An 11,533-nucleotide genomic window follows, 5' to 3' on the forward strand; every position below is an offset into this window, starting at 1 on the left:
TCAGCCACACTATCAGAGGCTTGTTCACCTGCACATCCGCCAATGTGATATATGCCATCATCTGCCAGCAATGCCCCTCTGCCATGTACATTGGCCAAACTGGACAGCCTCTACGTAAAAGAATATATGGACCCAAATCAGATGTCAAGAATTATAACATTCATAAACCAGTCGGAGAACACTTCAATCTCTCTGGTCACGCGATTACAGACATGAAAGTTGCGATATTTCAACAGAAAAACTTCAAATCCAGACTCCAGCGAGAGACTGTTGAACTGGAATTCATTTGCAAATTGGATACAATTAACTTAGGCTTGAATAGAGACTGGGAGTGGCTAAGTCATTCTGCAAGGTAACCTATTTCCCCTTGTTTTTTCCTACCCCCCCCCTCACCCGCCTCAGACTTTCTTGTTAAACCCTGGATTTGTGCTGGAAATGGCCCACCTTGATTATCATACACATTGTAAGGAGAGTGATCACTTTAGATAAGCTATTACCTGCAGGAGAGTGGAGTGGGGGGAGAGAAAACCTTTTGTAGTGGAAAACACCCATTTTTTCATGCTTTGTGTGTTTAAAAAGATCTTGTGTACTTTCCACAGTATGCATCCGATGAAGTGAGCTGTAGCTCACGAAAGCTTATGCTCAAATAAATTGGTTAGTCTCTTAGGTGCCACAAGTCCTCCTTTTCTTTTTACTGATAAAGTTTGCGGATGATACCAAGATGGGAGGGGTTGCAAGTGCTCTGGAGGATAGGATTAAAATTCAAAATGATCTGCACAAACTGGGGAAATGGTCTGAAGTTCACAGGCTGAAATTCAATACGGACAAGTGCAAAGTACTCCCCTTAGGACAGAACAGTCAGCTGCACACATACAGAGCAGGACGTGACAGCCTAGGAAGGAGTACTGCGGAAGGGGATCTGGGGGTCAGAGTGGACCACAAGCTAAATATGAGTCAACAGTGTAACACTTGCAAAAAAAGCAAACCTCATTCTGGGCAGGATTAGCAGGAGTGTTGTAAGCAAGATACGAGACGTAATTCTTCTGCTCTACTCCATGCTGATGTGGCCTCAGATAAAGTATTGTGTCTAAGTTGGGGCGCCACATTTCAGGAAGGATGTGGACAAATTGGAGAAGGTCCAGAGGAGAGTAACAAAAATGATTAAAGGTCTAGAACAGGGGTTCTCAACCTTTTTCTTTCTGAGGCCACCCACAACATGCCATTAAAATCTCCAGGGCCCAGTGTGGGAGGGGGAGGCTCTGGGCCGGGGAAAGGGGGGAAAACAAGTTTGCATAGGTATAGTTTGACTTCTGTTTTGGGTGGGCAGGGGCCAGTGAGGCTCAAGCCAGCTCCGACGTCGGGGTCTGGGAAGGGTATGCTACATCCACCCCCTGACTCATCTCAGCAGGCCACCTGCCTGTCTGGACTTGGGGGGGGCCTACAACCAAAAATTATAACTCAAAGGTGGGGGGGCTCAGCTCAAAAAGTTTGAGGTGCAGGGAACGGGATAGCTAGGGGCTGTGTGCAGGGGGGTAGCTCAGGGTGCAGTGAGGGGGGTAGCTAGGGGCTGTGTGTGGGCAGAGGGTAGCTCAGGGTGCAGGGAGGAGGTAGCTAGGGGCTGTGTGTGGGCAGAGGGTAGCTCAGGGTGCAGGGAGGGGGGCAGCTCGGGGCTGTGTGTGGGCAGAGGGTAGCTCAGGGTGCAGGGAGGAGGTAGCTAGGGGCTGTGTGCTCTCAGGGCTCCCCTGCGCTCCCTGTACCCTGAGGGCTCTGCCAGCCACAAAGCAGCCGGGTCCCCCCGCCCAGGCAGCTCTTACCAGCTGCATGAGCAAAGGGGAGCAGCTTCAACCCCCTGCAGCAGCAGGAGACGAGGCAACGCTGCGCCCGCCTGCTCCATGGCACCAGTCAGAGCAGCAGCTGTCCCACGCTGCCGGACTCTGGCTTCCCACCTCCGACCTAGCCAGGGGGTGGAGAGAGGAGGTGGGGGGGGTGGAGCTACCCCAGGACTGCCCTGCTCTTGCACTGTAGTTTGGGGGAGGTGTAACACCCCTGTGTTCCCCCAACTCTGCCCATGGGCTCAGGGCTTCTGTCCCTTGGGGAGCACCGGAGCTCGGGGGTGCAGAATTCAGCCCTGCTGCTCCCAGCTTCAGCCCTGCGGGAGGTGCTGGGGTTCGGGCTTTGGATTTTAGCCATGGGGCCCTGCGGCCCCCCTGAAAGGGTTCATGGACCCCCAGTGGGCCACGAACCCCCTGTTGAGAACCGCTGGTCTAGAAAACATGATCTACGAGGAAAGGTTGAAAGAACTGGGTTTGTTTAGTCTGGAGAAGAGAAGACTGAGAGGGGACATGAGAACAGTTTTCAAGTACATAAAAGGTTGTTAGAAGGAGGAGGGAGAAAAATTGTTCTTGTGAATCTCTGAGGACAGGACAAGAAGCAATGGGCTGAAATTGCAGCGAGGGAGGTTTAGGTTGGATGTTAGGAAAAACTTCCTGCCAGCATAGTTAAGCTCTGGAACAAATTACCTAGGGAGGTTGTGGAATCTCTGTCATTGTAGGTTCTTAGCAGGATCGACAGTCACCGCTCAGGGATGGTCTAGGTGAGGGGTAGTCAATTATTTTTTGTCAAGGTCCAAATTCTTCATCAACGTACAGTCGGGGCCAGACTGCAGAGAAAATCATTTAAAAAAATAATAATAACGATAATATGTAAATAAAAAGTTTGTGGGGTCTGTTCAAAAGCGTCTGGCAACCCGGATTTGGCCTGTGGTTCACCTGTTGACAGCCCCTGGTCTAGATAATACAGGAGAATTACGGAGACCTCGGGAATGGAGGTTGTTGGTAACTTTGCCCAAGCCGTTATGGGCTGCTCCTCAGGGCGGAGTGCTCGGAACCGGGGCTCACACTCTGCAGCGGCTGCCCAGCAAGTTTCTGATTCTCGCCCCCTGACTGCAAGGGTGATGCGTGAGGCACCCGGGGGTGCTTTGGCACCAGTGGGTGCGCAGTGCAGGCCGGGGCCCTTTCAAACGCAGCCGCTCCTCCAGAGCGCGGCAGGCGGGCAGGAGTTCGGGCTCCAGCAGCTGACGCTCGCGGCCAGGTTCCAGCAGCAGCTCAGGGAGCTTCTTTCCTGGACTGAGACTAAGGTTGCAGGCTTGTCCCCCTCCCAGCCAGAGGCGGGAAACAGCCCCTGTGGCTAGTGCAGACCCCAGCACTCCTTCTCGGGAGCTCACAGCTGTGCCTGTGAACCTCAGCGTCTTCACCTGTACGTGGCTGGCCTTCCGCGTGGCAAGTAGTGGGTGGGGGTGGGGACAGGCAGCCCCGATGTGCCGAACTGGACGATGCCATGCCGGCACAGCTCAGTATTTGTTGGGTTTTTTGTTTTTCGTCTCTGCTGCTGCCTGACTGCGTACTTCTGGGGCCACGTGGTGTCTGGCTGACGGGTCCGTCTGTAACTCTGGTGTTCGTATTTTTGAGGTTCTACTGTACTTAGTCCTGCCTTGAGTGCAGGGGACGGGACTAGGACGGGCCTTCCAGTGCTGTGATTCCATGGACAGGACTAATGTGAGTTTTTTAATCTGACCTCCTGCATTACACCAACAACATGATTTTGTCCAGCCTTTTGGCAGCAGGGCTCACCATTCTCCCCGACGCCTCCCCGAACCCCCATTTATCGCCCCCAGCCCCCACTGCCTTCCCTGGTTCCACCTCTATCCCCCCCATTGCCCCAGACCCCTGCTGCCTCCCTCTCCAAACCTGGGGCTTACTGAGAAAAGCGAAACAAAGAAACATGCAAGGATCACTTTTCACAGCACACTGACTAGCTACCTGGGAGGCTGTGAAAAGTGATACTCGTATGTTTGTTAATATCACTTTTCACAAACTCCCAGCTAGCTACTGAGTGTGCTGCGAAAAGCAATATTCAACATACAAATATAATTTTTCATATTATTTGTGAGTCTGAAAAAACCCTACATCAATAAATTACAAGGATTTGGACACGTGTCTGTGCATATTTATTTGTTTTTCCTACAGTTACGTATTTTAGGGAAAAGTGTCAGTGCGGCCACCAGGAAGAATTGGTGGGTCACAGTCCGAGGCCACCAAAAAATGTGTTCGGAGAACCCCTGGTTTAAATGTACTAATAGGCAAAATCCAAACCAGCCATGTCTGCCTGGACCTTTTCAGGCAGGACTTCAGGTATCACCCAAAAGATCTTATTTTTCTTTGGTTCCATGTATACATTTGCTCAGATTTTACTTCTCCATTAAAAATGTAACCAATTCCCAGCTGCCTGGCAAGTGAGAGCTGGCTGAGTTTCCATGGTTCTCCCCGCACCCTTATGGGTGTGCTGCCAAGGGAGCAACACATAGGCCGGCAATGAATCTCAAGTGCCTCTAACTTGCCTAGCTCTTCTCAGCCATTTCTCTTGCTGTGAGCTGCCCTCCTTTTGAGCCCCACCAACTTCCTCACATGCAGGAACAGCAGCAGATTGCCATCTTGGAGCAACAGCTGAGGAAGGCGTCTTTTCTGTCAGCACTAGAGTGGTCTATTGTATTGTGCTCTTCTTAAATAAGCAGGATACTGTGATCGTCCAGTGAGCGTGTCTCAGCTTTGTTACGTCGAGTGCTTTAAAAGGGGTGATGCGCTGCACTGTGTGGGCTGAGAAAGATCTCATGTGCTCCCCATCATCAATTCTGAGATTTGCACTGATTGGCATTAAGGCTTTTGGGGTGATGGTTCTATGACTCAAACTCAGTGGCTTTGTTTGGTCTACCAGAGTCTGAGGCTGGTGATCTTCGGGGATGGTACAAGCCTTACCTAAGACATTTCAGCGAGTCAGAATGTGGATGGAAGATTCTAGAATGAATGATGTGCGAGTTCCTCCAAGTAACAGGGATAGCCGACTGCCTCTGAACATAGCTCAATTCTTATTGTGCTTAACACGCTGGAATATGAATGGCTGCTATGGGTGGCTGATCATCTATGAACATCATGTAGTAATTCCTGGTTTTTTAAATTATTGTTTTAGCTGGACGCATGTATAATGTTTGATCAAATACTGTTCAGGGAGAAAGGTATAAAACCATCCAAGTATTTGCTATGTGTAGAGTGGTCATGTTCTGTGGGATACCTTCTGGAAGAACAGTAGTGTGGTTAAGTAATTCGTGTCACATTCTGTGCTGCACCCCTGCACCGAAAAAAGGATTTTCTGCCGCTTACACTATTTGCAGCTTCACTGGGTGAAAATAAAGAAGCAACAGTGGCCAGGTCTGAGTGTCCCTCCTCTAACAAAAATCTTGAAATAGTTCACTGTAAAATTAAAAACCAACTGTGGCTTGTCTTAAGTAATGGTAAGGTGACATTTAGAAGGAAGCCTCCAGGTGCATCCTCACCTGTTCATTGATCCAGCACAACTTCCTATACATTAGACTCTTACGACGGTCAGTAACGTTCTCTCTACCTCCACAATAGAGCTATTTAGAAAACGGGAGTTTGTATTCAGTTTGTATGAATGCTGTAATCTGGAAGGCCCAGATGCACAAAGGTATTTTGGTTCTTGGATTCCATTGGATTTCAGTGGAATTTAGGAGCCTAAATTTTACCTTGGTGGATCTGGGCCTAAGTAATTGCAGTTTGACAAACATGAAAGATTCATAATTTGTGAAAAATAAGAAGTAATTAACAAATGAGGACAATCAGAATCCTTGTCTGAGGACTCCTAAAGCTTCAAAATACTTTAATGTTCTTATGAAATAATTGACATCCACTATCATTTCTTTGCCTGTAGTAAATATATTGTCCTTTTTAGTTGGCACACTGTTCTGATCATTGTCTGTACAGTAATCTTTTGAGTAATTCAGTTCAGTTAGATGTTATCAGTCACCTGGAGTTTCTTCCTCAGAAGCTGTTATGGCTTTCAAGGCTCTTCGCTTCCTTAATCTTTCTGCATTTGTGATTGTCATAGGATGCAATGGGAAAAATCCAGAAAGACCTGAAAGAAAGATTATTGATATTTATAGCTGGAGTTGCAATATGACTGTTCTAGACACACAGATTCAAAGGCTAAAAGGGAGCGCTGTGATTATCTCGTCTGACATCCTATATAACACATGTTATAGAACTTCCCCAAAATAATTCTTAGCATATATATTTCAGAAAAACATGCAATCTCAAGTTAAATTGTCAGTGATGGAGAATTCACGACAACCCTCGGTCAACTGTTCCAATAGTTAATGAGACTTTTAAGAAGTGAGAGTAATTGTCTCTCTCACTAACCCTCTAGTGGCTTGAAGTGCCTTTTACTGCTGTCTCGGCCAGCTCAGCCTCTCCATAAATGAGACCCGTTCCCATTTCCTCAAAAAGAACAGGAGTACTTGTGACACCTTAGAGACTAACAAATTATAGCTCATCTTAATTAGCCTTTTACAGTTTGTATGGCAACTCCCACCTTTTCATGATTCTCTGTATGTGTAGATAGATCTTCTTACTATATGTTCCACTCTATTCATCTGATGAAGTGAGCTGTAGCCCACGAAAGCTTATGCTCAAATGAATTTGTTAGTCTCTAAGGTGCCGCAAGTCCTCCCGTTCTTTTTCCGGATACAGACTAACAAGGCTGCGACTCTGAAACATCCCATTTCCTGTGGCCAAAAGAAGGGTGACTGCATATATACATATTCTCAAGGATTCATGCAAAGAAATGAAGAAAGAGTCTTTGGTACTCCAAGTATGCGGAGGATCACCAAGGAAAACCTATTGTCTTTTAAGAGACATAAGCAAATAGTTCAGATTGGAAAACACACTGAGTTACCTAGAAGTTTTTCAACCGGTTTTGTGACATGTGCTCCACAACCAATCCAGTGTTTGATTCTCTCGATGTTCAAGCCAACAAGCTTTTCATTGTGGCTATTTGGGAGTGGGTCATAGCAGCCCACTTGCTCCAAATACTTGCTGTCCCGTGCTCGCTTGTTATATGCGGCCACTATACGGAAGAAGGGTCTGTTGGCACAACCACCAAGAGCCAATCGGATAGCTACGTGTCCTCCATGATAATTCTTCATAAGGAGATGAGCTGAAGGGAAGATCAACAGGTGTCACAATAGATTTGATTATAAACAGATGCGTATAGACATCGAGCCAAAAAATTCCAAAGGCCTTAGAGAAAAGCTTGGTTTCATTTAAAAATCAAGAAAACTGCTGTAACCTTCCCTTACGCAGCAACAATAGATTATTCTTCATGATGGAATCGAAGTCTGTACCTTGCCAGGACATTGAGGTCTAAAGCAATTTATTTACAATAAAGATGACAGATTTGCTCTACCAACCCTTAAGAGAGTTCAGCGGTGAAGGCTGCACATTCTCCACTAACTGTGATTGATTTAGAGGGATGCAGAAACTGGGGTCTGTCAGTACAACATGGTGTGCACGCAACCCTTAACAAGCCCTGTCTGCACTTACCAAGGTGCACCATGATGACCCTTGAAAGCACCTAAAAGAGGAAAAAGACCATGAAGGAATCCCCGCCACTGCCAAACACAGAACAAGGGGCTAGCCCACTGCAGCTGTGCCGCTGTAAGTGCTATAGGGTAGACATAGCCTGAGTTGACAGAGACGAGAACCTGAAAGTTATACACCGGACCCTCGCTAGAACACGCGTCTATATAACACAAATTCTGATAGAACGTGGTTGCGGATCCCAAATTTAGTCACCGTCATTAACTTTCATTGTAACGTGGTCCCCGCTGTAATGCAGTACGCGCTAGAATGGGGGATTTGGCATGGATCCCAAATCCCACATTCTAGTGAGGGTCCAGTGTAGTTTGAAAATCCTGAGGGAAACATGGGAGTTTAGTTGCAAGCCCTGCCCTGGCGCCTGTAGACTCTGTCTCTCATGACCCATGTGCCATGGCGATCCTGGGAATGGAAGTTTCAAAGCACCTGCCCCCACTCCCACTTTTATGCTTTGGGGTTTAGGTAACTTTCAACCTCTTAGGAGCACAGGCAAAATGAAAAGATTTTTTTCCCCCCCTGGTAGCCCTGCTAGGCATCAGCCTCACTGCCGCACCCTGCCTGCTTTTCTGTTTCAATAGCTTTGTTGCTAGGGCAATGCCAACAAGTGCCACATGAGTACATAAAATCACTTGTCATTTTAAGGTAAGAATTAGTTTCCCCATTATATTGGTGTTCTGAGGATTTGGTATTATTTTATATATGTACGTTAAGGCTGTCAATCACAGTTATCTCACACGATTAACTCAAAAAAATCAATCGCGATTAATCACGCTTATAACAATAGAATACCAGTTGCAATTTATTATATATTTTTTGATCCATTTTCAATACTGATTTCAATTACAACACAGAACACAAAGTGCAGAGTGCTCACTTTATATTATTATTTTTTTATTACAAATATATGCTCTGTAAAAATGATAAAACCAAAAAAATAGTATTTTTCAATTCACCTCATACAAGTACTGAAGTGCAAAGTCTTTATTGTGAAAGTGTAACAAATGCAGTTGGGTTTTTTCTGATTGCATCACTGCACTCAAAAACAAAACAGTTTAAAACTTTAGCGCCTACAAGTCCACTCAGTCCTACTTCTTATTCTGCCAATCGCTAAGACAAAAGTTTGTTTACAACTGACAGGAGATACTGTTGCCTGCTTCTTATTTACAATGTCACCTGAAAGTGAGAACAGGCGTTCCCATGGCACTTTTGTAGCCGGCGTTGCAAGATATGCCAGATATGCTAAACATTCGTATGCCCCTTCATGCTTCTGCCACCATTCCAGAGGACATATTTCCATGCTGATGATGCTCGTTAAAAAAATAAGACATCAATTAAATTTGTGACTGTACTCCTTGGGGGGAGAATTGTAGGTCTCCTGCTCTATTTTACCTGCATTCTGCATATGTTTCATGTTACTGCAGTCTTGGAAGATGACCCAGCACATATTCCTTTTAAGAACACTTTCACAGCAGATTTGACAAAACGCAAAGAAGGTACCAATGTGAGATTTCTAAAAACAGCAAAGCGCTGGGCCCAAGGTTTAAGAATCTTTACAATTTTTTTGTTTTTTACAGAGCAAATATTTGTAATCAAAAATAAATATAAATGGAGGACTGTACACTTCGTATTGTGTTGTAATTTAAAATTAATATATTTGAAAATGTAAGCATGCCAAATATTTAAAGTAAATGGTATTCTATTGTTGTACAACCGCACAGTTAATCGTGATTTTTTTTAATCGCTTGACAGCCCCAATATATGTGTGTGTGTGTGTCTATATGTACACACACTATGAAAATTACTTGATTGGGTTGCAGTAATTGTTATTCTTGGATATTAACTAGTTCAGGGACTCCTCAAATCTTGCTGCTAATTGCCCGCGGTTTAAGAAATAGCCGAGAACTCCCGGTTCACAGGACGTGTGTGCGGGTCTCTGTGTGTGGGGGGGGTCTCTGTGTGTGTGTGCGGGTCTCTGTGTGTGGGGGGGGTCTCTGTGTGTGTGGGGGGGTCTCTGTCTCTGTGTGGGGGGGGGTCTCGGTCTCTGTGTGTCGGGGGTGTGGGGGGGTCTCTCTGTGGGTCTCTGGGTGTGGGGGGGGGTGGGCAATTCAAAGCCGCTGGTTTTATGCTGTGGCCCCCCCCCGTGGCTGGCCCCGCTCCCGCCGCCGGATCAGGGCGGCCTCGACCCCGGCCCCCTCTCGCGGCCGGCGCGCGGCTACGTGGCGGAGGGGCGGCGCTGCCAGGCCCGGCCGGGCTCCTCCCCCCGCTCCCGCGCACGCCGGCGGAACCCCCCGGATCCGGGCCTCACGGGCCGCCGTAGCGCGGCAGCGGGTCGAGTCCCGCCGGCGCTGTCGGGACCGAGCCGTAGCGCGCCTGCGCCGTGCGCGCCCACGTCTCGCGGCCGCTTTTCCCATCGGCCCCCGCGGGAACTCGCTGTCTGGGGACTACTCCCGTCAGCCACCGCGCGGCCCCGGGCACGCTGGGAGACGCAGCGTGCACACGTACGTCATCCCGCAGGCTCCGCTCCCGCCCCGTCGCTGTCGCGCCGAGATGATGTCACAGCGCGCGACGCTCCCCCCACCTTCGGAACGGGCCGCGCGGCCGGGGCGGGGGGGCGAAGCCGGGCCCCGCGGGTGACCCTCCATTTCCCATCAGGCATCGCGGCGCGCACGCCGTGGCCGCGGCCCGACCCGGCCGTCCCACTCTCCGGGCGAGGCCCGCTCGGTGCTGGGCTCCCGGGGCGGCCGCTGGGGGGCGGGGAGCCCGTTCCTTCCTCTTCCGGCCCCGACGCCTCGGCCGAGGCACCGTCAAGGTCCAGACTCCGGAGAAAACAATAAAAACCAGGAACGATCCTGCTCGTCATGAAACAATCCAAAGATTTCAGGGTCTGCTGGAAAGCAGCGGGGGGCCCCGCTTTGGCCCGCGCCTGCCTGTTGGCTGCCCTGTAACAACCCCCCGGCTTCCACAGTGCTGGGGGGGAGCCACTCGGGGGAAGGGAGTGGGGGGACATGGCTCCCTGGGGGCCGACAAGTCGCCCTTGGGTGTCCAGCTCAGGGGGACTTGCTGACGTGAAGCAGGGGTGCTGAAGGCTCTGAGACTCCGAGTCAGGAGGCGGTGACGCCAGGTGACTTTCCTCCCTGGAAAAAGAACAGGAGGACTTGTGGCACCTTAGAGACTCACCCATTTATTTGAGCACGAGCTTTCGTGAGCTTCAGCTCACTTCATCGGATGCATACCGTGGAAACTGCAGCAGACTTTATATACACACAGAGAATATGAACCAATACCTCCTCCCACCCCACGGTCCTGCTGGTAATAGCTTATCTAAAGTGATCATCAAGTTGGGCCATTTCCAGCACAAATCCAGGTTCTCTCACCCCCCTCCCAAAAACCACACACACAAACTCACTCTCCTGCTGGTAATAGCTCATCCAAAGTGACCACTCTCCCTACAATGTGCATGATAATCAAGGTGGGCCATTTCCAGCAAAAATCCAGATTTTCTCACCCTCCACCCCCATACACACACAAACTCACTCTCCTGCTGGTTATAGCTCATCCAAACTGACCACTCTCCAAGTTTAAATCCAAGTTAAACCAGAACATCTGGGGGGAGCGGGATAGGAAAAAACTAGGGGAAATAGGCTACCTTGCATAATGACTTAGCCACTCCCAGTCTCTATTTAAGCCTAAATTAATAGTATCCAATTTGCAAATGAATTCCAATTCAGCAGTTTCTCGCTGGAGTCTGGATTTGAAGTTTTTTTGTTTTAAGATAGCGACCTTCATGTCTGTGATTGCGTGACCAGAGACATTGAAGTGTTCTCCGACTGGTTTATGAATGTTATAATTCTTGACATCTGATTTGTGTCCATTTATTCTTTTACATAGAGACTGTCCAGTTTGACCAATGTACATGGCAGAGGGGCATTGCTGGCACATGATGGCATATATCACATTGGCGGATGTGCAGGTGAACGAGCCTCTGATAGTGTGGCTGATGTGATTAGGCCCTGGGATGGTGTCCCCTG

The 11,533-nt window shown here is 48.5% G+C and overlaps 1 protein-coding gene across 1 annotated transcript; it reads right to left on the reverse strand.

Moving 5' to 3' along the window:
• Positions 1-6,065: 6,065 nt before the first annotated feature.
• On the reverse strand, positions 6,066-11,049 carry LOC311528563 (uncharacterized protein). The gene is made up of 4 exons (XM_084643776.1): positions 11,040-11,049; positions 10,084-10,639; positions 7,452-7,482; positions 6,066-7,065 (listed from the first exon to the last, which is right to left on the reverse strand). Exons 2-4 carry the CDS (start codon positions 10,510-10,512, stop codon positions 6,779-6,781), a joined length of 747 nt encoding a protein of 248 aa, XP_084499902.1. The 5' UTR covers positions 10,513-10,639; positions 11,040-11,049; the 3' UTR covers positions 6,066-6,778.
• Between the last annotated feature and the right edge of the window lie 484 nt (positions 11,050-11,533).

The sequence above is a fragment of the Lepidochelys olivacea genome (genome assembly GCF_965140295.1).
Source record: "Lepidochelys olivacea isolate rLepOli2 genome assembly, chromosome: 11".
Lineage (NCBI taxonomy): Eukaryota > Metazoa > Chordata > Testudines > Cheloniidae > Lepidochelys > Lepidochelys olivacea.